Source organism: Bos indicus x Bos taurus, chromosome 1 (genome assembly GCF_003369695.1).
Source record: "Bos indicus x Bos taurus breed Angus x Brahman F1 hybrid chromosome 1, Bos_hybrid_MaternalHap_v2.0, whole genome shotgun sequence".
NCBI classification, from domain to species: Eukaryota; Metazoa; Chordata; class Mammalia; order Artiodactyla; family Bovidae; genus Bos; species Bos indicus x Bos taurus.
The window spans coordinates 138,300,786-138,326,874 of record NC_040076.1 but is presented as its reverse complement, the minus strand read 5'-3'; the positions used below and the strand labels follow the sequence as shown (position 1 = coordinate 138,326,874).

At 36.8% G+C, this 26,089-nt stretch overlaps 1 protein-coding gene across 4 annotated transcripts in view; it reads left to right on the top strand.

Moving 5' to 3' along the window:
• Window positions 1-26,089, top strand: part of ATP2C1 (ATPase secretory pathway Ca2+ transporting 1) — a 126,660-nt gene that overhangs the window by 43,939 nt on the left and 56,632 nt on the right. For all 4 annotated transcript variants that reach the window (XM_027546192.1, XM_027546209.1, XM_027546202.1 and 1 more), the window contains 6 exons: window positions 3,391-3,501; window positions 4,763-4,879; window positions 8,538-8,627; window positions 10,838-10,873; window positions 14,390-14,451; window positions 14,804-14,912. In XM_027546192.1, the coding sequence (XP_027401993.1) occupies window positions 3,391-3,501; window positions 4,763-4,879; window positions 8,538-8,627; window positions 10,838-10,873; window positions 14,390-14,451; window positions 14,804-14,912 (525 nt within the window). The remainder of the gene's footprint in view (window positions 1-3,390; window positions 3,502-4,762; window positions 4,880-8,537; window positions 8,628-10,837; window positions 10,874-14,389; window positions 14,452-14,803; window positions 14,913-26,089) is intronic.

Below are 26,089 nucleotides of genomic sequence, written 5' to 3'. Positions count from 1 at the left end.
CTTCCTTTGTGCTATTCTTGTTAATGTCTGTCTTCCCTCCAATTGTCCTCCCCGTCACTTTGCTCTTTGTTAAATTCTAAGGGCCGAGCACAGAGTCAGATTCTCAATAAATGCAGGTGTTAGTTGAAAGAGTAATGAACAAATTAAAATATTCTTTTTTTTTAATTGAAGGATAATTGATTTACAGAATTTTGTTGTTTTCTGTCAAACCTCCACATGAATCAGCCATAGGTATACATATATCCCCTGCCTTTTAAATCTCCCTCCCATCTCCCTCCCCATCCACCCCTCTAGATTGACACAGAGCCTCTGTTTGAGTTTCCTGAGCCATACCGCAAATTCCCATCCGCTGTCTATTTTACACATGGTAATGGAAGTTTCCATGTTACTCTTTCCATACATCTTGCCCTCTCCTCCCATCTCCCCATGTCCACAAGTCTATTTTCCATATCTGTCTCTCCACTGCTTCCACAAATAAATTCCTCAGTACCATTTTTCTAGATTCCATATATATGCGTTAGGATATGATACTTATCCTTCTCTTTCTGACTCACTTCACTCTGTATAATAGGTTCTAGGTTCATCCACCTCATCAGAACTGACTCAAAGGCGTTCCTTTTATGGCTGAGTAATATTCCATTGTGTATATGTACCATACCTTCTTTATCCATTCATCTGTTGATGGGCATCTAGGTTGCTTTCATGTTCTAGCCATTGTAAATAGTGCTGCAGTGAACAGTGGGATACATGTGTCTTTTTCAATTTTGATTTTCTCAGGGTATATGCCTAGGAGTGGGATTACTGGGTCATATGGTGGTTTTATTTTATTCCTAGGTTTTTAAGGAATCTCCATACCATCTTCTATAGTGGCTGTATCAATTTACATTCCCACCAACAGTGCAAGAGTGTTCCCTTTTCTCTACACCCTCTCCAGCATTTATTGTTTGTAGACTTTTTGATGGTGGCCATTCTGGCTGGGGTGAGGTGATACCTCATTGTAATTTTGATTTGCATTTCTCTAATAATGAGTGATGTTGAGTATATTTTCATGTTTGTTAGCCATCTGTATGTCTTCTTTGGAAAAATGTCTGTTTAGTTCTTTTTCCCACTTTTTGATTGGGCTGTTTGTTTTTTTGGTATTGAGTTGTATGAGCTGCTTGTATATTTTGGAAATTAATCATTTATCCATTATTTCATTTGCTATTATTTTTTCCCATTGTGAAGGTTGTCTTTTCACCTTGCTTATAGTGTCCTTTGCTGTGCAAAAGCTTTTAAGTTTAATCAGGTTTGACTTGTTTACTTTCGTTTTTATTTCCATTACCATAGTAGGTGGGTCATAGAGGATCTTGCTTTGATAAAATATTTCTATGATCTATATAACTAACAATGCATCACAGTTGGTCAATGTCAGTAACATTTGCTTAAAAAGATAATAGGATTAAAACTTAATGATCTCATAGTTTTAAGTTGGCATGGAGTCTAGGGAGCATAAATACAGTTAGCATCATTGCCTTTCAGCAAGAATTTTCTGTGCTGTGTCCCCTCTGTGTTGTGGAAACCGGTTCTTACCGTGGATGGCCATCCAGCTCTGCCACCATCCCTAGCATCGGGCACCCTTCATTCTAAGTCTGATGTTGGTCTTCTGTAAAGTCACCCTTTGGTTTTGGGTTGCCCTCTTCCTTTCTTATATTTAGAGGGTTATCTTATCCTTTATTAAGTGAAATAGTCTCACTTCCTTCTTTTGACCTCTTTTGAGCCCATGTAATGCTCCTGAGGGATTTTATGTAGTGTATTCCAGCATAGACCCTATTATGTTTCAAATACCAAAGGATAACTTTTTAAAAAGTGTTTTTATGAGTAGTAATATATTTAATAGAAGAACTGTTGCAAATCTAGCTTTATTAACTTTAATGATTTGCTTCTTTACTGAGCTCATTATATTATTGAGAATGTACATATAAATATTAGTTTTGGGAAAAACAGCTATTTCAGTGCTTATTACTAGTTGGGTGAATGCTCCATAAATGGATGTAATCCTCAAACAACTTTAGGCACTATTTATCCTCGCATATGAAGAAACTGATATATATGAACCTTAGAAATAAAAGATTTTCTTAATCACATTGTCACTGCAGGCAATGGAAACCTATTTGATCCTTCTTAATTATTTCACAAGATAAAATAACCATGTTGAGAAAGGTACTCTGTTTTCAATTTCTTAAGAATTTTTGGTCACTAATATCTTATCATTAAAGGAAAAATTGTTATGGTCTTTTCTTTAAAATACTTAAATATTTATTGCCTTTGTAATAGGTGGGATTAGAAAACATGCATATGATTGTTCCAAAACTTGGTTATTTACATTGCTATTGCTATTTACTATTTTTTGGAGTAAGTACAGCTTTTTTTTTTTAATGAATAGAGGCCTCTATAGTGACCCTTTAACTTAAATTATTATTCTTTGACCTTATATGTTGTCTTAAAATTGTCTTTAGAGGAATATTTAATCCTGTTTGTTGATTATTCAGGATTGAAAACATTTCACCTGATAGCTTAAAGATTTGTGTCTTGGCGTTAAGATGATCACTTCATTTTCAGTATTGTTTAAATCAGTGGATGTGGGGCAGGCGACTGAATTGTTTTCTTCTCTAAAGTTTCAGTGTGTAGCTTTTGTCTCTCTTTCACATACTTCGTCAAAACTTTGTCTACAAAGAAGTGTGGATTGGGGATTTATTTCTAGAACTGTGTTAAAACACTTTGTGTAGATATTTGTTTATGAAGCTATGTCGAGTAGGTGTCATGGTTACTGTCATCTCTAAGGTTCATTCTGCTTGTCCCTTCACTCTTCCTATGTGTCCTCTGCTTGTCTGGTCTCTGCTTTCCATTTCCTCTAGTTTGGGAATGGATGTATAAGTCTCATGTTCTGTGTTGGTGCTTTGGCAGAGTAGCCTGGTGCCCGGATAGTTAAGAAATGAGCTGATCAACAGTAGTGTTAGAATGGAACAAGCTTAGCTGTTCCTTGTACCTCATGTTAAACATAATGAGTTTAGAGGATTATGACTCTGTGTAATGATTGGAATCTGCTAGACAGGACATCTGTTTTACTTTTTACTGATTAATTTGGTGTAGAAATAGCATCTTTTTTTGCAGTATGAAAATTATTTTGTATTCTAGCTTTCAGTGGTAGCTTATTTTCTGAAATGTGCTTTTTAGAATAGCATGTTAGTATAAAATTATCTTAATAGGACTGGATACTCTTTATTAGTCTGAAAATATTTGTTTTTTAACTGTGATAAAAGTTTCTGGGAACATTTGAATTTTCATTTATTCTGGACAGCATTAGAATTGTTTAGTATATGCAAATATTTTTCCTTTGGTTTTGTTTCCTAGGTTGCACGTTTTCAAAAAATTCCTAATGCTGAAAATGAGACAATGATTCCGGTTTTGACATCAAAAAAAGCAAGTGAATTACCAGTCAGTGAAGTTGCAAGCATTCTCCAAGTAAGTTCTTGGTGGGGAGGAAGGGAGTGTATAGTAGAATGAGCCACTTAGCTAAGTGCTATCCAGTAGAATTCTCTGTTCCGCAGGTGTGTGTGGCTAGTGGTTGCCTGATAGGATGGTGCAGCTCTGGATCATTAGTGTTCCCAGAAACTGTTAGTGCTGTGTGAGGATTAGTTGGATTAGGAAAGTGATCAATTTAATTATAACATAAGTGGAGTTAGGAGTTTTATCCTTTTTTATGTTTCCTACTGTAAAAGCTAAATATAAGTTTGGAACTGCAAATAAATTTTTGCTTATGTAATTTAGTCTCTTCCTAGTTTTTCACAGTCTAATGAAACATGAGGAAAAGAATATTTAAAATTTTCTCTTCAGAATTCACATAATTTAATAATGCATTAAAAACATTGCATAACCCCCCTTTTTTTGTAAAGGTTTTTTTGGGGCGGGTTGTATTTATACTCTGTTTTAAAGCCACTTACTTTAAATATATTTAGGTATCGCAAGACTCTGTTATTGACCTCTATTATAAAGCTTTTGGTCAGAGAAACTACTTCAGAGATGCAAGTAATTTCATTCTATTTGATAGTTTCAAATAACAAGTCAGGAGAGGTAGTGACTGAAGAATGTAGGTGGTGTTTGAGGACTTAACTTCATTATTTTCAGTAATTTAGGAACCACAGATTTTCTTCTTGGAATAAATGTACAGTCTAAGAACAAAAGGTAATACCAACCTCAGTTTTGATAGGCTCAGAGTACAGGAAAGATGCATAATCTTTTGGAGAAACTAATTTTAGAAGACAGTAAGACAACAGTGGGAACCAAGAAAACTAGTTAAAATGTACTTACAGTTTGCTTTCTGTACATTGTCACTGGTTTGTGTTACTCCTCTTTCCACATAAAAATCATAATTTTTTGTTTATTAATCTAGTTGCTTATATTAACAATTTTTATTGAGATATAATTTATGTAGACTACAGTGTACTCATTAAATATACAATTTGCATTTTGGCAAATATAGCCATCATCACAATGAAGATGTAGAAAATTTTCATCACTCTAAATAGATTCCACGTGTTTTTTGTAGCTAATCCTTCCATTGCTCTTGGCCCCAGGCAGTCACTGATACGCTTTGTCCCCATAGATTAATTTTGACTGTCACAGAAGTTCCTGTAAATATGACCATACCTATGTACTTTTTCTGTGTTTTCTCCTTTGTTTTCTGCTAATATTTTCAGTAACTTTTATATATAAAATCTCATAGGCTGATCTTCAGAATGGTCTAAACAAATGTGAAGTAAGTCATAGGAGAGCCTTCCATGGCTGGAATGAGTTTGATATCAGTGAAGATGAGCCACTATGGAAGAAGTATATTTCTCAGGTATATTTTTATTTTCTCATGCTGTGTACTTTACATGTATTTTTGTTAATGTATTTTTTGACTTTTGTGAAGTTATTTATGGAGAAAGAAAATAATATTAAATTTTTTTTTTTTTTTACTTAATTTGTTTGATTTGTTAGAGTTTACTCTTCGGTTGGAATTTCTATAATTTTTAGTGTGTAAATCTTTAAGGGCTTATATCACATGGAGGTGATATAGTAGTTTCCTTTGGAAGTGTCTTATATATATTTTTTATTATAGAAATGTTAGTATTTTTTAAAGTAATATGACTAGTTTAGAAAATTAGCAAAAGGCAATCCAGACTGCCTGGTTACAAATTCCACCTTTCTTTATTACTATTAGTAGCTTGTGTGTCCCTTATTATCCTCTGAGTGTTAACTAGAAAATGGAGATAATAATCTTAGGAGATAGTAGCTATCAATAGAAAATAGCTATTTTTAATTATTAGGTTGGTTAAAAAGTAATTGCGGTTTCAGACTGTGAATATCAAATTATAACTAGGCTCAAACACATCTTTATTAATCAAAATAGGAACTATTGCAATCAACACATTTTTTCAATGAGAAATAAGTTTGTTTATTCTTGTAACATAAAAATCTTTGCTTTGGGATATGACAAACTCTTGGAAAGCATTTTCTCCTTCCTGCTGGTTGTGGAAGCATTTGTCCTTCAAAAACTTGTTGAGATGCTTGAAGAAGTGGTCGTCAGTTGATGAGTGGTCAGGTGAATATGGTGGATGAGGCAAAATTTTGTAGCCTAATTTGTTCAACTTTTGAAGTGTTGGTTGTGCACTGTGAGGTCGGGTGTTGTGCAGAAAAATTGGGCCCTTTTTTTGACAGATGCTGGCTTTAGGCGTAGTAGTTTTTGGTGTGTCTCATGGATTTGCTGAGCATACTTCTCAGATGTAATGGTTTTGCCAGGATTCAGAAAGCTATCATGAATGATACCTTTAGCAGACCAACAAACAGTGACCATGACCTTTTTTTGATCCGAGTTTGGCTTTGGGAAGTGCTTTGGAGTTTCTTGTGGCTTCCCTGGTGGTTTCTTCTTGGTCCATCACTGAGCTGATTGTTGCCAGTTGTCATATAAAATCCACTTTTTGTTACACATCACAGTCGGATCAAGAAATGCTTTGTTTTCATTGCATAAAAAAGAGAAGACGACACTTAAAAATGATGATTTTTTGATTTGCTGTCAGCTCATGAGGCACCCACTTATGGAGTTTTTTCACCTTTTCAATTTGCTTCAAATGCTGAATGACCATAGAATGGTCAGTGTTGAGTTCTTTGGCAATTTCTTGTGTAGGATCACCTTCAATGATCCTCTCAATTGGTCGTTGTCAACTTCTGATGACCAGTCACTGCACTCCTCACCTTCAAGGCTCTTGTCTCCTTTGCAAAACTTCTTAATCCACCACTGCACTGTACATTCATTAGCAGTTCTTGGGTCAAATGCATCATTGATGTTGTGAGCTATCTCCGCTGCTTTACATTTTGAACTCAAGAAAATTGCTCGAATTTGCTTTTTGTCTAACATCATTTCCCTAGTCTAAAATAAACATAAATAGCAAGTAATAAGTCATTAGCAAAAAAACAAAGTGAGAAGTGTGCATTAAAATGATGTATAACATAACCACATTTATTTAAGAATGTATTCCAATATCAAATGGCAAAGTTAAGCAGTGCAAAACCGCAGTTACTTTTGCACCAACCTATTATATTTTATTAATATCTTAATCTTTTCAGAAAGATTTGCTGTAGGGTTTTTCTTACCTTGATAATAAGCATGTTAGTGAAAAGCTACAAACTTCCTGTGGCCAATTTTTAGCTAGTAGAGTTAGTTTTGTCAAACAGATTCTTTTTAGTAAAGAAACTTTGTAATGCCTTCTAATCTTTAGATTCTTTTTTTACAAAATCTATGTTTAACTTTTCTATGGGGCCTTGCTTGTTAATGAACCAAAATTTACCCTGTTGTTAAATGAATTTGTCTAAAGTAGAAAAACTGAATTTTTAGGGACGAACTTTGTGTCCATCTTGTTTTTAATGGAATATTTTTTTATGTATTTTTGTATGCTCACCTTTACCGTATTTCCGCATCATCCAGAACTTCAGGAAGTTTATTCTGGATTTACAAATTACAGTGATTTGACTTATCACTGGGTAATATGATTTAATGTTTTACTTTCTTGATCCTGTTTCAAAGTCAGAGTACTTGCATCATGGTATTGCTGTGAGAATGAAATGAAATAGTGCCTGTAATATAGTTAAGTAATAATTAGCATTAATTATTAATGCTATAATTAGCATTAAATATCAGTTGTTAATCATAAAGCACTGAGTGACTCTTCATTCCTCTACATTGAACAGCGTCTTTGTTGTTCTACAAACATTTGTCTAGAGCCTGCCATCTATCAGGTAGTGTCCTTAGTACCACGGCACAGCTTTTTTAGGGGCAAATGAAATGATCGTGGACCTTGCTTTCAGAGTGTGATAATAACAGCTAACGTTGGCGGGTTTTATAGTCTACACAGTGCTTTAATATACGTTCTTGGTTAATCCTTACACAGTTTTTAGTACAAGGTAGTATTTTAGTAGATGAAGCACCTCTGGGGCTTAAAAAATCAAGGAATTGGATTCAAACAGTATTCTGACTCAGTTTGTGTGTGGTTTGTAAACCCTGAACCACATTGCAGATGTAGTTTTATTTTGTTAGAGCAGTTATTTTCAGTCCTCTGTGCATTAGAGTGACTTGGGGGAATGCTTTAAAAATGCTAAAGCCTGGGTCCTGTGCCCAGAGATTCTGATTTGTTTGCTGTGGTGTGAATGTGGACATTTGCTGGAAGTCCTTCACAAGATTCTGATGTGAAGCAGAGTTGTAAACGCTGTGCCAGGGAATGGAACCATAAAGGAAGTAGGAGGTGGTGGTGTCTAATTTCAGAGTTAATGATATCCAGAGGCTGAGGCTATCCGCTGTGATGGATTCTTTGCAAAGTGACCTTGCAGCTTTGACAGCTATTGGCAGCGTTTCATCAGAGGAAGGCAATCCAGCAGCAGAGCTCTGATGTTTAACTGGATGTGCAACTGGAAGGATTTGGGGTTGTTCTGATGCTTGTTTGTTTTAAGAGCTTCTTGATTGAGTTGGTGCTGTGGTTTTTATTTCTTTAGATACTGTTGTCTCTGCTAGCTAGATGTCAGGGAAACCAGTGTTGGGAAAATATTCAGCTTCTTCTGTGGCGAGGATCTTATTGTATGCTCTTAGTTGCACTGGTGGGTGGGATCTGGTTGTTCCTGTGGTGGGTGAGTCAACCACAGAATTGTAATTTATGTCCATTTACTTAAAATACAGGATTGATGAGAGTGTTTGAAGTTCATAATTTAGATATTCTAACCAGTGCTTAATATAAATCTTTATCTTAAAAGTCATTTTCCATTTATTCTAGACCCAATAGAAATTCAGAACAGCTTATTGGTTAAATTAATAAGTACTAAAAATACATGTGTATTCTAAGAATTGGTCAATTCTTAGTTTTACATAATAATGCTGTGATATTTGTTTTCTTTTTTTAAGGCTTTTGTTGGATGGTATACAACTATCATTCATGCAAAACTGTTGAATTGCTATTTGTTTTCACTTTCAGTTTAAAAATCCCCTTATTATGCTGCTTCTGGCTTCTGCAGTCATCAGTGTTTTAATGCATCAGTTTGATGATGCTGTCAGTATCACTGTGGTAAGAAAAATATATGTATTTTTAAATTGGTAGTTAATTGTATAAATTAGGATTGGCTTTTATTTTAGAAAATGAATTGAGGGATGCCTTATTGTTTTCTTCAGGTTTGCTTTTTTTTTAGATTCTGGTTTTAGTTGCAGTGATCTCAAGTAATGTTCAAGGGTTTGTGATTGGCACCCTTGGAAATTATTTAACAACCTGATAATTTCATAGATGTGAAACATTTTATAATAATTTTCCAATTAAATATTTACTTTCTTTTACTTTCCAATTGAGAGTATGTTTGACTAGTTGTGAACTGAAGCCTGACATTTTTGAAATTAAAAATATTTAACAATGCACTGTATATTTACTATGTAAGATTTTGTTCTCTCCAGCTAGGTTATTCTAGTTTTCATCTTTTTTTTTTCTTGCCCCTCTGTTTCATTGTAGTATAAAATTTTATAGTAAGTCTAAGCATTGATTAAAGCAAGTGTGTTTTGCTTAACTGCACAGGAGAAATGAACACAGAGCTTCAAAGTCTCCAGCTTTTGCTTGTGGACTCCTGGGAGTCTATGAGATTCTTTTAGGGAGCATGTGAGGCCAGAACTACTTTCATAAAGCTAAAACGGTATTTGTCTTTTTGCTATAGACATTTGCATTAATGGAGCAAAAGTGATGTGGGTAAAACCATTAGAGCTTCGGTCTGAATCAAGATAGTGGCACCCATCTAGTAAACTGTTTAGTACTTACTGTTTTCTTTCACTGTTTCTCTTAGTAATGTTTTCAATAAAACAGTAAAAATTAATTTTACTGAATTTTGATCCTTAAGTATATACCTTTTTATTGTTCTTTGTGATGAAATACGAAGTACTCATTGACGTATGGGGATTGTCCCAAGGAAAGGTTGTGTGCTGAAGTGAACTAGCCTTTTACTCCAAAGAATGACTGATACACAAACTGTGGTTATTAAGACTTGAATAATTGGCATACTTTTTTTTGAAAGTGAGTGAAATAACCTTTCACTACAAGAGAAACAACTGACAGAATTTGTTACCAATAGTAAAATTCAAGCTTTCAGTAGTAACTAGAACTTTGCAAAATTTTTATGCAGGATAGCTCCCCTATTTTAAGACCTTATTCTAATGAGATCAGTAGGGATTTCAGTGAATGTGATTTTTTTTTTAACAGTTATAAAATGTGTCAACACTTGGAAGATTTGAATAACCCAGTGAATCAACCTTTTCTAAATGACCTGTGCATGATGATACAAAATATTCATTCACAATAGTAAGGAGACTGATTCTAATGTAACAGACTATGAAAAGTTCACTGATCTAGTTTTAGATTCTACATTGCACATTACTTTTAAAGTTACTAGCAGTTGTCTAATTTTGGTGTAGTAGCTAAGAATAAAAACCACGATTATTTGAAAAGGCTTTTAAAATAAACTCCTCCCTTTCCAACAGTATCTGTATGAGGTTGAATTTTTTTCATATGCTTTAGCCAAATTAACATATGTCAGTAAATTAAATGCAGAAGCAGATAGGAGAATGGAAGAACCCAAATGAATTTTTTGGCCAACCCAGTATTAAAGCGGACACCAACGATAGAAAAATTGAAAACACTGCCACTTTTCTCACAATTTTGGGGAGGGATATATTTTTCATAGGGCTTCCCTGGTGGCTCAGTGGTAAGGCATCTGCCTGCCTATTCAGGAGACATGAGTTTCATCCTTGAGTTGGAAAGATCCTCTGAAGAAGGAAATGATAACCCACTCCAGTATTCTTGCTGGAAGTTCCATGGACAGAGGAGCCTGGTTGGCTACAATCTGTGGGATTGCAAAAGAGTTTTTCATAAAAAATATTGTACGTGTTAACATGTAATGGGCTTATATTTTTTAGTAAGTTAAAACCCAGTAATTAAAGAAGTATTTAATATGGTAAATATCAGTAGCTATTAGTCACATAAACAAAAGCTGGTCCTCAGTTTGTAAAGGGATCCTGAGATCAAAGCATTTAAGAAACAATCCTGGGGAGGCAGACTCCTGTCAGCTGTGGGTTTTTCCACCCCTAGGCCTCAAGGCAGAATTGTGAGTCCTTCCCTGGCTCTCCTGTGCTTAGTGTCTGGTGTCTTGGGGCTGCAGAGTCAGAAAAATAAAATATGATTTAATAATTATTTCAGAAGTTGCAGTGTCTGATTTAAAAAACTTGTTTCTTTGTTTTGTTTAGGCAATACTTATCGTTGTTACGGTCGCCTTCGTTCAGGTGAGTACGTCTATTTTGATAACATCATAAAATGGTATTTTAGTTAATTGCTTCAAAACATCAAGTTGGTTTATGTTAAAATGTGTAATTATTGGGGGATGGGTATGTTCAGAATAATTTGCTCTGTGTTTTTGAAATAATTTCAGAAACAATAACTCTTAAAGGAAGTTTGTGGAACCAACACGACTGCTTTGATATAGACAGTGGCATGAAGAAAATCTAGTTTTCTATTTGATGGTGTTTCTATTTAAAGTTAACTGAAGCAGATGGAAACAAAAAGTACAGAAATAGAAATAAAACCCAGCAATACTCTTTTAAATGTTTTCCAGTTAAAAAATTGGGTCAGGGTTCAGACTCCTTTTCATCCATGGAAGGGATGTTCTGATCTGGATCGAACTCCCCCATTCAGCACAGGCACTGAGACAGTAAAGAAAATATATGAAAAGGAACCCTGTTTAAAAAAATTAATGTGAATATTGTAGAGATAATGTCTGAATTTCTGTTGACTAGTGGAGAAGGCAATGGCACCCCACTCCAGTGTTCTTGTCTGGAGAATCCCAGGGACCAGGGAGCCTGGTGGGCTGCCGTCTGTGGGGATGCACAGAGTTGGACACGACTGAAGTGACTTTAGCAGCAGCAGCAGCAGCAGCAGTGTAGACATAAATAAAAACATGGGCTTAGTTTTATGTTTCTTTAAATATCTAATAACTTCTGCAGGTTTTAGAACAATGTTGGCAGGTGTCATTTGATGGTTAAAAATTTGAAGCATCGTTAATAAGACTAGAAGAATTATTCTAGTTTAAGGAAAACTGTAATGTGTCATTTGAAGTTCATGTTTATAATCGAAAGAGCATATTTTAAGTGGCTGTGGTTATTTTCGCATCTGTGATATATTCCTTGGATATTTCCTGTCATCATGCAGGTGTCCTGTGATAATCTCTAATTTAGTAATTTGTTTTATAGCCACCCAGTGTAAAAATGCCGGTTGGAATCAGATTATCTGCAACAGCTTTGTGAGTTGCTTTAGTACACCATCAGGGATCCTGTATCTAGGAAATGCTTTTTATGTTTTAACATAAAAATTACCTTAAGGCAGGTTGAGGGCTAGTTTAGCAGAGGTCATTCCAGGCTGGGTCTCATTCATGGTCATTTGCATGGTATGACCGACCCGTTGGACCAGTAGCTGGAATGCTTTTGCGTCACTAGTAGTGCTACAGACGTGTGGAGTGGCTTGCTTCATAAGAATTCTTACAGAATTATCATTTTGTATGGAAGACCTTATGGGCTTACCTGGTGACTCACTGGTAGGGAATATGCCTGCCAATGCAGGAGATGCAGGGTTTGATCTCTGGGTTGGGAAGATCCCCTGGAGAAGGAAATGACAACCCACTCCAGTAGTCTTGCCTGAGAAATCCCATGGAGGAGCCTGGGGGGCTGCAGTCCATGGGATTGCAGAAGAGTTGGACATGACTTAGTGACTAAACAACAACAACATCAAAGACCTTAGTAGCTTGGTAAATAACTCCTACCCTCAAAAAAAAGTTCCACAAAATGACGATTTTAACATTGTATGGACTTTGACCAAAAATGGTGTTGCACACCTTAAATCTTAATGACTGAAACCATCTGCCAAGTATCTTTATGCTAGGTCCGTTTGAAGGAAAACTCAAGAACACATTGAAACATTTATCAAAAGCCCAGTTTCAGATTGGTAGTTCTGATTTTTTTATACAGATGTGAGCCTTTTCCCCAAATGTGCTTATGACAGAACAAAATATTCTACAAGTGACAATTAAAAATCCTCTCTACAAGGGTCTTATTTACTCTCTGTTGAACTTACATTAATGCTTTGTCAGAAAACTGTCAGAAATCTTTCAGAAAGTCTTCATTTTTTTAGTACTATTTATATTTGTGTTTTTACCTATATTTTAGAAGAGTGCTTTTTATAGTCTTTTAATGTTTATGTATGACTCCACTATCCTTTCTAATCTCCATTTCCCATCCCTGTTATACCTCCTTGCAGCCATAAAAATAGCTAATTGTTCTGTATAATTACATATTGATGCTGCCTTTACAGTAAATTTAAAATTTAACTTTTAGGTGTTCATTTGAGATGGCTGTCAAGTTTTTGGTGGTATGTTGAAGGATCATTTTGATACAGTGATATCTTTGTAGTTGTAGGGAGTAAAGGCTAAGATGTTTAAAGAGGGAGGTAAAGATAGGGCAGCTTTTATGTCTTACATGACTAGAATCTAGGACTGGTGAGTATTTTCTAGCCTTTTATGGAATTTTTGGAAAACTTCTAAATTCCTTAATATCTTAGTATAGTTAGGGGAGGGGTGTCTGTAATTTTTTTCTAAATTGAGGTATAGTTAACATACAATATTGTTAGTTTCAGGTGCCCTACATAGTGATTTGATACTTGTATGCCTTATGAAGTGATCACCGTGATAAGTCTAGTAACCATCTGTCCCCATACAAAATTATAATGTTCCTTATGCTGTATATTGCACTGGGTGTCTTGTGATTTTTATATTTACAGATTTACCTTACTCTCACATTTGTTCCTCTTGCCTTAGTAGTAAAGACAGATTTATTTCTAAGTTATTCTTATATAACTTTGCATTTTCTATTTGAAAATGTTTGTGATGAATGTGCAGTTTTGATTAGTGCTAGCACTGCAGTCATTTCAGAACTCCCCCCACCCCAACTTTCACTTCCATTACTCTCCCTACTCCTTCTCCTCCCTTTTTAACCTTAGATCAAAAGGTTGGTGTACTTAGTGCAGAATGAGACAAAAATAGCAGTGATGTTGCATGGAGTGAGACAGTCCATGGAAGTTGGACTGAACAGTATAGTGTGTTGAAGGATGTCTCTGACTCTCAGCTGTGATTATATGGATGGAGGAAGACTGAGCCTCACAGAGTTAGGGCTTCTGACAATTTCCCCTTTGGGTGATTCAGAGTCTTGGGAAACATGTCTCTTGGGGTAGGGCAGCCATGTCTCCTTGTTTAATTCATGTTTCTCCTACACAGACTTATTTCACAAACCTTTACAGTTGCCATGGGCGTGAATCTTCAGTGCCAGTGTATTTGCATTTAATTGTCTGACTTCCTTGGTCATTAAACACTGAAAGTAAAATTATCTTAATTATGAGGCTCAGTAATCTTAACTTTTAATGACTGAAAATTATATACTCTTTGGTTACACTAGTATTGGTTTTCTTCACTTTCTTATCAGTAACTTGACCATAGGTTTGTACACTGAATATTGAAATATAGAGTTGAGAATATTTAATTATAAAAGATTGTTTGGTCACTATAATTTAACGTTATTTAATAAAGGGCAAGTGCTTTTGCATGGGAGTATAAGTAAACAAAAGATAAAAATTTGGAGAAATGTTAAAATAATGGTTTAGGTAAATGTTTAAGTCTAACATAGCATATGTTCTTAAGAATGTACTTATTGTGTTTCTTTATAAATATTTTTCCTAATATTCTTTTTTTTTTTAAATAGGAATATCGTTCAGAAAAATCTCTTGAAGAACTAAGTAAACTTATGCCACCAGAATGCCATTGGTATGATCCTTGTTTCTGATAATGGATTTCCACTCTTGAAAGTAGAAATTAAATGTGACTAGTACAATATAACTTGTGGCTCAAGATTGTCTGAACATAAGGTAGAAGCCATTAATCTGACATGAAAAATTCATGCTCTATTCATTATAGCAAGTTGTACTATTAAAACTTTTGTTACTTCTAATTTTATTTGGATTATTGAGACATGGATTTATTCAGCAGATACCTTTTGTATGTGACTGTGTGATAATGCAATGTATTTTTCCCAGGCAAGCCCACTAGAAGGAATTTCTTAAAGTAAGTGGTCTTGCTTGCTTTCTTCAGCTGCGGCTATTTCTATTTTATGTTACAGTGTGCGTGAAGGAAAATTGGAGCATACACTTGCACGAGACTTAGTTCCCGGTGATACAGTTTGCCTTTCAGTTGGGGACAGGGTTCCTGCTGACTTGCGCTTGTTTGAGGTGAGTTTGATGTCCTAGTCTGTTCGAGCAGCTCTAACAAACTACCACAGCGATCAATTTACTTCTTACAGTTCTGGCACCTGGAAGTCCAAGATCAAGGGGACCAGCATGGTTGCATCCCGGTGAGGACCCTCCTCCTCGTTCCTTGCTGGCGCCTTCTTGCTATGTCCTCATATGGTGCAAGGGGCTAAAAAATATATCCAGACGAACCTATAATTCAAAAAGATACATGCACCTCTGTGTTCATAGCAGCACTGTTCACAATAGCCAAGACATGGAATCAACCTGAATGTCCTAATCCATTCCATATCCACAGGAATGGATAGATATTTGTTTACAATGAAAGTACATATATACAATAAAATACTACTCAGCCATGAAAAAGAATGAAATAATGCCATTTGCAGCAAAAAGAAAGATATGTAACCCCATGTGATATTGCTTATATGTGGAATTTAAAATATGCCACAAATGAACCTATCTTTGAAATAAACAGACTCAAACATAGGAAGCATACTTGTATTTGCCAAGGGTATGGGGTTTAGGGAAGGGATGGAACAGGAGGTTGGGGTTAGCAGATGTAAACTATGATACATAGAATGAGTAAACAACAGGGTCCTACTGTATAGCACAGGGAACTATATTCAGTGTCCTGTGATAAATCGTAATGGAAAAGAATAGGAAAAACAATAGAATGTATAACTGAATCACTGTTGTATAGCAGAAATGAAAACAACATTAGAATCAACTGTATTGTTGTTCAGTCACTAAATTGTGTCTGACTTTTTGTCACGCCATGGACTGCAGCATCGCAGGCTTCCCTGTCCTTCACTATCTCCTAGAGTTTGCTGAAACTCATGTCCATTGAGTTGGTGATGCCATCCAACTATCTCATCCTCTGTCTCCCCCTTCACCTCTTGCCCCAGTCGTTCCCAGCATCAGAATCGTTTTCAGTGAGTTGCTCTTCACATAAGTTGGCCAAAGTATTGGAGCTTCAGCTTCAGCATCAGTCCTTCTAATGAATATTCAGGGTTGATTTCCTTCAGGATTGACTGGTTTGATCTTAACTGTTCTTTGAAATCAACTATACTATTTTTTTTGGGTTCTGAAATCACTGCAGATGGTGACTGCAGCCATGAAATGAAAAGATGCTTACTCCTTGGAAGGAAAGTTCTGGCCAACCTAGATAGCATATTAAAAAGCAGAGACATTACTTTGCCAACAAAGGTCCGTCTAGTCAAGGCTGTGGTTTTTCCAGTGGTCATGTATGGATGTGAGAGTTGGACTGTGAAGAAAGCTGAGCTGAAGAATTGATGCTTTTGAACTGTGGCGTTGGAGAAGACTCTTGAGAGTCCCTTAGACTGCGAGGAGATCCAACCAGTCCATTCTAAAGGAGATCAGTCCTCGGTGTTCATTGGAAGGACTGATGCTGAAGCTGAAACTCCAATACTTTGGCCACCTCATGCAAAGAGTTGACTCGTTTGAAAAGACCCTGATGCTGGGAGGGATTGGGGGCAGGAGGAGAAGGGGATGACAGAGGATGAGATGGCTGGATGGCATCACCGACTCGATGGACATGAGTTTGGGTAAACTCCAGGTGTTGGTGATGGACAGGGAGGCCTGTCGTGCTGCGATTCATGGGGTTGCAAAGAGTTAGACAAGGCTGAGCGACTGAACTGAACTGAACTGATACTATAATTTGAAATCAACTATACTTAAAATTTTAAAAAATGTATAAGAAAAGAAACAACTTTTTTTAATTTAAATGAAGGCAAAAAATAGGAATATTTTTTGGACAGAAGGACAAAAAAGGACAGAAATAGGAATATAGAATAAGTAGTTGGCTCAAGTGGAGAACAAATAGTAGGAAGATGTATAGAATCCCACTGTATTATTGCTTATTTTAATTGTAAATGTGTTAAATATTCACTGAAAACACTGAGATTATCAAAGTAGGTATAAAAAAGTGACATATCTAAACATGATTTAAAATTTTTTTCCCTTAATTATACGTCTTTCTCATAGAGTCTCTTGAGGTGTCCATGTAGTGAATCGGTAGATCTTTATGGGAGTATTATGCATTGTGGGAAACACAGAGAAGGTGTGATAGAGTTCTTAGGTAAATGAAAGAGAAGTACAAAAAATGGAGTAGAAAATTTCGGTAAGGGAGAGGTTACTTCTGATTGGAGTGAAATGAGAGAATGCCTCAAGGCAGCAATTGGTTTGGTGGTGGTAATTGACAGGTGGTGGTGGTTGTTTAGTTGCTCAGTCATGTCCAATTCTTAGCAACCCCATGCATGGACTGTAGCTCATCCGACTCCTCTGTCCATGGGGATTTCCAGGCAAGAATACTGGAGCGGGTTGCCATTTTCTTCTCGAGGGGACCTTTCCAACCCAGGAATTGAACCTGAGTCTCCTGCAAGTCACCTGTGTTACGGACGGATTCTTTACCATTACGCCAGAGCCACTGGGGAAGCCCAATCAAAGGGTAGTACTGGGTAGAGATGGAGGAGCTGCAGAATTTAGAATCTGCAGAATCACCGTGAGTGTTCTGGTATGTGATCCAGAGCTGGAGTAGTTAGGAGTAGATAGAACATATCTGGTGGAATCAGAATCCAGTGGAGTGTTGGAAACCAAGCTCTGCTTCAGATTTTATTGGTTGGGATTTGTCTTTGAAGGTCATAACCAGCTGGCAATGATGTTACCTTTAATCTTGCCACTAGGTGTAGGATACATTGAAGGGGCAGAGTTAGGCACCTAGTGAAAGGAGACCTCAGTCCATGAGCCACACCAGTCTCATCTATAGCAATTGACATGTTCGGAGCTTTCATTCTTTGAATACCTACCATCTAGTCAAGGCTATGGTTTTTCCAGTGGTCATGTGTGGATGTGAGAGTTGGACTCTGAAGAAAGCTGAGCGCTGAGGAGTTGATGCTTTTGAACTGTGGTGTTGGAGAAGACTCTTGAGAGTCTCTTGGACTGCAAGGAGATCCAACCAGTCCATTCTAAAGGAGATTAGTCCTGGGTGTTCTTTGGAAGGAATGATGCTAAAGCTGAAACTTCAGTACTTTGGCCACCTCATGCAAAGAGTTGACTCATTGGAAAAGACTCTGATGCTGGGAGGGATTGGGGGCAGGAGGAGAAGGGGATGACAGAGGATGAGATGGCTGAATGGCATCACCGACTCGATGGACGTGAGTCTGAGTGAACTCTGGGAGTTGGTGATGGACAGGGAAGCCTGGCATGCTGCGATTCATGGGGTCCCAAAGAGTTGGACACGACTGAGTGACTGAACTGAACTGAATGTGTCCCAAAACATGAGTGTTCTCATATGGAGGTTATGGAAAGCCTGAAGGACATTTGAAATTATAATAAGTACAAGCTTCATTTAATCCTGGAATAGAGAGAAGTCTTTTTTCCAAGTACTTAAAAATTTATTCTTTGAAAGATATCAGATTGCTTTAATTGTTGAGTGGAAATAATACAATACAGTAAGTATTGAGAATGTTAATTTTACTTTATTACCTTCTTTCTCCCCTTAGTAGGTCTTTCTATATCTTTCTTACTCATTCTTGTCCCTTCCTCCTATCCTTGATACTTAGTTAATGAAAAGACCTTGAATTATTTTTCCTTAGAGATGTAGTAGGCCTGTCACTTAATATAAATCCTCTTCTCTGCCTAAGAACCCTTATTTGAACCTGGGAAGTTTTGGTTACCATTTGTTCTGGAATGCTTCTTTTCTTATTCAGAAGCAGACTTCCTCACTGGGATAGATAGAAGAAAATGTTTCCCATTACAGTATAATGACATAGAAACTTCAAAACACCATTTGATTTGGTAAAGTATTTAAGTGCTTTCATTTACACAAGGGTGGTGCAGTGGTGAAGAATCCACCTGCCAGTGCAGGAGACACAAGGAATGCAGGTTCAATCCCTGAATTGGGAAGATTCCCTTTGAGTGGAAAATGGAAACCCACTCAGGTTTTCTTGCCTGGAAAATTCCATGGACAGAGGAGCCTGGTGGGCTACAGTTTATGGTGTTGAGAAGAGTCAGACACAACTGAGCAGACAAGGGCAGCAGCACTTGAGAATTACCTCAAATAACTAAAATTATCTCATGCATGTAGAAAAATGTCAGAATATGGATTCGTACATATTTTATCCATTCAGCAAATAATATATTAAATATACAGTGTGAATTTAATAGGAGAATACTTTCTACATTTTAACACTTGATGCTATAAAATTGAGAAATACATGCTTTGTGGAGTATTTGGTTAGTTGTGATTGTTTCCCCCCATCTGTTAGCTTTTCAGCACTTCATCAGCACATGTTTTATTTGGCAGTGCTTTGCTTAGGTTGGTTTTGTTTCAGTTAATCCACTTTACATATATAGTTGACCATCTTTAATTCCTTCTGATAACTTCTCTGTCCTATTCATTTTACCTACTACTTGGTACCACAGGCAGGTTTTTGCAACTACTTTGACAGTAGATTGAGGCAACTTTACTGAAAGAGTTGAGCCTTTTTTTTCCCTAGACTTAAATGTGTTGACTGAAGGCATAAGAAAGCTAATGAGGTACATTCTTTTTCTAGACACAGGTTACTATCTTTGATGTAATTAAACTGGCTTATTGGAGTGTTGTGTTGTATGCTGAATATGGTTGTGGTGAATGATTTTCTAAGGCTAGCTGGTTGGTGCAAACATAATTGTGGTTTCGGACTGTGAATTTTAATTCCTCGTAACTAGACTCAGGTACATCTTTATTAATCAAAATAGGAACCATTACAGTCAACACATTTTTGCCAAGGAGAAATAAGTTTGTTTATTCCTGTTGCAAAATGTTGGACTGAGAAATGCCAGGCTAGATGACTCACAGCTAAAATAAAAATTTCCAGGAGAAATATCAGCAATCTCAGGTATGCAGATAATACCATTTTAATGGCAGAAAGTGAAGAGGAACTAAAGAGCCTCTTGATAAGGGTGAAAGAGGAGAGTAAAAAGCTGGTTTAAGATTCAGCATTCAGGGAACTAAGATCATGGCATCCAGTCCCATCACTTCATGGCAAATAGATGGGGGAAAAGGTGGAAACAATGAGAAATTTTCTTTTCTTGGGTTCCAGAATCACTGTGGACTGTGATTGCAGCCATTAAAAGATGTTTGCTCCTTGGTAGAAAATCTATGACAAACCTAGACAGTGTATTAAAAAGCAGAGATATCACTCTGCCAACAAACATTCATGTAGTCAAAGCTATGTTTTTCCAGTAGTCTTGTATAGATGTGAGAGTTGGACCATAAAGAAGGCTGAGCAGGGAAGAACTGATTGTTTTGAATTGTGTTGGAGAAAACTGTTGAGAGTCCCTTGGACTGCAAGGAAGTCAAACCAGTCAATCCTAAAGGAAATCAACCCTGAATATTCATTGGAAAGACTGATGTGCTGAAGCTCCAGTACTTTGGTCACCTGATGCAAAGAGCTGACACTTTAGAAAAGACCTTGATGCTGAGAAAAATTGAGAGCACGAGGAGAAGGGGGTGGCAGAGGATGAGATGTTTAGATAGCATCACCGACTCAATGGCCATGAATTTGAGCAAACTCTGGGAAATAGTGAAGGCCAGGGAGATCTGGCATGCTGCAATTCATGGAGTTGCAGAGAGACAGGACTTACTGACTGAACAAGAAAAATGAAAACGTTCCTTTGCATAAAAATCCATGGTTCGGGATTTGACGAACTCTTAGAAAGCATTTTCTGTCTCCTGCTGGTTGTGGAAACGTTTTCTCTGCAAAAAGTTGTCAAGATGCTTGAAGATGTGGTAGTCGGTTGGTGAGAGGTCAGGTGAATATGGCAGATGAGGCAAAACTTTGTAGCCCAGTTCATTCAATTTTTGAAGTGTTGGTTGTGCGATGTGTGCTTGGGCATTGTCATGGAGAATTGGGTGCTTTCTGTTGACCAGTGCCAGCTGCAGGCCTTGGAGTTTTCTGTGCATCTCATGGATTTGCTGAGCATACTTCTCAGATGTAATGGTTTCACCGGGAGTCAGAAAGCTGTAGTGGATCAGACAGGCAGCAGATTATTAGACAGTGACTGTGACCTTTTTTTGGTGGAAGTTTGGCTTTGAGAAGTGCTTTGGAGCTTCTTCTAGGTCTGACCACTGTATTGGTCATTGCCAGTTGTTATGTAAAATCCACTTTTTGTTGCATCTCACAATCCAATAGAGAAATGATTCATTGTTGTTGTATAGAATAAGAGAAGATGACATTTGAAAACAATGATTTTTTTTTTTTTTGATTTGTGGTTAGCTCAAGAGGCACCGATGAACTTTTATTGGATTTTTTTCAGATTCCAGTTTTCTTTACATTCCAAATGACTGTCAAATAGTTGACAGTGAGTTCTTCAGCAACTTCTCATGTAGTTGTAAGAGGATCAGCTTCTATGATCCTCTCGGTTGGTCACTTTCAACTTCCAATGGCCAGCCACTAAGCTCTTCATTTTCAAGGCTCTTGTCTCCTTTGCAAAACTTCTTGAATTACCACTGCACTGTATGTTCATTAGCAATTCCTGGGCCAAATGCATTGTTGATGTTGCTTTATGACCCATTTTGAACTCAAATAAGAAAATCACTTGAATTTGCTTTTTGTCTAACACAAATCCCTAGTTTAAGATACAAAATAAACAACAAATAATGTCACTAACAAGAAAGCATAAAGCAAGAAATGTGCATTAAAATAATGTATAACAATCACTTTTATTAAGAATGTATTCCAATATCAAATGACAAATTATAACAGTACAAAAACTGCAATTACTTTTGTATCAACTTTATATATGAAACAAACTCTTCATTAAAGTGTAAGGGAAACAGAAGACTCCTCAGCCTTGGGATATTAGTAATTTCTCACAATACAGAACTTGGATTTCACTTAGGAAAAAGCAAGCCCAGGACTTCTGCTGTATAATCTTTTTCTTGTGGACGTGGACTGTGGCCAAGGTTGCCACTCAGCATTGTCACCGCTGCAACTCGGGGGTTCCTGTCATAAGTTCTTTGGTTCATATTTTAGCTCTAATTCTTACTTGGGCCTGCAGTAGCATCTTGTCGGTATGTTCAGTGACCTGACTGCTATATAACTTTTTTCCGGTGTTTTTTGGCTGTGTCTTAAGTCAGTTTAGGCTGCTGTAATAAATATGATATACTTGGTGGCTTATACAACAGACAGTTATTTTATTTGTTTCTGAACAGTGGGAAGTCCACAGTCAAGGTCTGGCAGAATTGGGTTGTTGGTGAGGGCTCTCTTTGTCTTTCAGCCTTTCTGCTATATCTTCATATGGTACAAAGAGTGATCTCCATTCGTGTGACAGTGCCCCTGATCCCATTATGTGGGCCTCACCCACGTGACCTTCTCTAACCCTGATCACCTCCCAAGGCCTCATTTCCAGTTACCATCACCTCACATTGGCGTTTAGGGTTTCAACATGAATTTTAGGGGGACAGAATTCAGTCCATAGCAGGCTGAACCTATCTTTTGTAAAACCCCTTTTAAAGAAGATTAATATTGATAACTTAAAGATTTTTGTATTGTGTTTTCTTGCCTGAGTCAGTTTTCCATAGCCAAGGAAAGAGTGAATATGTGTTGGTGGCAGTAACCTTACCAGTATAGGAACCTTAGAATTATTCATGGAGCTGGGATAGTAAAATTTAGAGGAATTGAGTGTATGGACATGTTTTCTAGTTTTTTTACCGAAGGATTTTTATTTTAATTTTTAAATAGTAGTTGAAAAGAGGCATCCTGGCCAGTTAATTGGTGGCTGCCAAAGGATTGGGCTTCCCTGGTTACTCAGATGATAAAGAATCTGCCTGCAATGCAGGAGATTTGGGTTTGATCCCTCAGTAGAGAATATCCCCTGGAGAATGGAATGGCTACCCACTCCAGTATTCTTACCTGGAGAATTCCATGGACACAGGAGCCTGACAGTCTATAGTCCATAACGTCACAAAGAGTCAGACACAACTGAGCAACTAACACTTTTGAGGGATTGGTCTGATAGTGACTTTAGATAAAGCAGTCTTATAGACGGCATGTATTTGTATAGTAGTACATTTTGCCTTTTTGGAAGCATAAAATACTTTTCATAATCTTCCAGGTAAAGTCTGTATCAGTATTTGAATAAGGAATTCTTTGTAAGAGAAAACAATGTAATAGAGGAAAAGCAGGTTACTTTTGACTGTTGAAAATATTTTACCTCTTAGCTGAAAATTTCTAACTAACCCCAAAACGTTGACTGAAATACACCAAGATTTTTCTTTACTTGGAGTTCTGAAAGATCAATTCTGTTGACACTTTCTTTTGTGGCTTATGTGCCACATATCATTCTTTGAAACTGTCCTCACAATCTACACACAGGGTACAGTTGCTACTTCTTTTTTCCCAATCCCAATTTTTGATAGGATGTTTTTCTAAATGTATCGAACTTCTATTAGACAACTACCACTTATGTGGTTGAGAGCCAGAAAGCCATTTTTATGACACTAGATCAGACCTTTCAGATCTGCGCAGAAAGGATATTTCCACAAGGAGTCAAGATTGACTTGGGCCAGGCTTGGAAGTCTAAATGTAGAACCTGCCAGTTGGCATTGCGTAGAGACCCTTTTTACTTCAGGAATCCACGCAGTTTGTTATAGAACAATAGTTTGGCTCACTGAGTAGATTCTGGTGTCTTTAGGGTTGTTCCTCAGTACCCAGGGTGAGTAAAAACCAAAGACAATGAGCGTAATTGAATAAGCACAGACCTCCCTTGGCTACGGTCAGAGGTAGTCTCTGACTGAAACCTCAGTTACGCGTTATGTCCCTTTCTGTAAGGCTCACGTTCTTGGCCGCTCTTTTGTTAAAAACCACTAGCAAGCAGGTTCCTCTGTGTTGGGTAACTCCATTTAGTGGAGCTATCTTTCTATGTCAGAACATCTGACTTCCTCAGTTACTAAGTAAATTCTCCATTTACTCAGTGGAAAACTTGATATTCTGACAAAACAGATTCTGCTTTGATTTGCTTTTCTTTTTCAAAAGAGAATTTTTTCTAACATTTGCTAGCATATTTAGGCAAAATGTTGTCCCTCTCGTCAGAAATCAGTCTGTGTTACGAGGTCATTTTTTTAGCCATTCAACAAATAGTCGAGTACCGTGTATAGACTGCTATTTCAGATTTCAAAGTTCGGAAATGCAAAAGACAGTTTTGTGCCCTTTCTACTGGGAGACACCAACTTGCAAGCAAAGTAATTAAAAGAATAAAATGTGACTTCTTATGTAATGAATTAACTGTGTGAGCTTTCAGGACTGTTTTCTTTCTGTAACATAGAATGGCCCTAGGGGAGTGCATCCTAACTTTTAATATGAGCTGGACTCATCTGGGTTCTGTTTTGGCAGATCTGAGGTGGGGCATTCATAACTAGCTCTTAGTCTGTGCCAAAAGTACTGGTACATCTACCACAGGTAAAAATATATATTTTTAAAAGACAGCTTGATTGACATATATAGTTCACATACCAAACAATTAACACATTTGAAATGTACAATTCAGTAGTTTTCAGAGTTGTACGGCCATTACCACAAAGTGTATAACATTCTCATCATTTCCAAAAGAAAACCCTTACCTTTTAGCATTCACTAGCTTTGTCTCCTTGCCCCAGAGCCTGATAGCTACCAATCTGCTTGTTCTGTTTGAATGCTATGCTATGCTAAGTCACTTCAGTCGTGTCCAAGAATACATGTGCCTGTTATGGACATTTAATGTAAATGGAAGTATACACTGTACAATCTTTTGTGTCTTGCCTCTTTCAGTTAACATAATGTTTTCATTATGCTGTAGCATGTATCAGTACATCACTGCTTTTTATTGTCAAATAATAGTATTCTGTTGTATGACTGTATTACACTATTGTGAATCTATTTACATTTAAAGAATTACTGGTAGAGAAAGACTTTTTTGTGCCTTTTTGCTATTTGTTTTGTATATGTGTTTTATTTTTTTGTTTCTGATTTCCTCCAGTCTCCCCTTTTTAAAATGCTTGATTCACTTAAAATTTTTCTATTTATTTAGCTGCATCAGGTCTTGGTTGCATTGCAGCGTGGGGGCTTCTCTCCAGTTGTGGCGTGTCAGCTCCAGAGCACGTGGGCTCAATATTTGCTGTGGGCCACTCACGAGTTGCAGTGTGTGGCCTTAGTTGCCCTGTGGCACGTGGGATCTTAGTTCCCTTACTGGGGATTGAACCCATGCCCCATGCATTGGAAGGCAGATTCTTACCACTGGACCACCAGGAAAGTCCATGATGCATTGATTCATGTCATTCATTTGTTTATTTTACTTAATCACACAGCATTCTTTATTGTAAATTTCAAATAGAAAATTGGTTCTCATTGATTTTTTGGGGGGTCTTAATTGAAGTAAAATTTGTATATGATGTTTTTTAAGTTTCAGCTGTATATCATTATAATTTGATATCTGTATATACTACAAAATGATCACCACAAAAGGCCTAGCTACCATCCATTACCATACAGTTGACCCCTTCATCCCTTTTGCCCCCTCTCAAACCTCCTTTCCTTCTGTTGACCACTAGTCTGTTCTCTATGAGTTTGAATTTATTTATTTTAGTGTGTGTGTGTGTTAGATTTCATATATGAGTGAAATCATATGCTATTTGTCTATCTCTGTCTTATTTCACTTAATATAATACTCTCAGAGATGATATGCATTGTTGCAAATGACAAATTTCATTTATTTTTATGGCTGAGTAGTAGTCCATTGTGTGTGTATATGTATGTATGTGATCATCTTTATTCACTTACCTATCAGTGACGCTTAATTTTGTTTCCATATCTTGGCTCTTGTAAATAATGATGTAGGGAACACATATGGGTGCATATATCTTTTCAAATTAATGTCTTTTGTATTCTTTGGATAAATACCAACTATGGAATGGTTGAGTTTATATGGTAATTCTATTCTGAATTTTTGAGAAATCTTCATACTGTTTTCCATAGTGCCTGCACCAATTTACGTTCCCAGCAATAGTGTATGAGGGTTCCTTTTTCTCCCAAATCCTTGTCAAGGCTTGTTATTTCTTGTCCTTTTGATAATAGGCATTCTTATAGGTGTGAGGTGATACCTCATTGAGGTTTTGATTT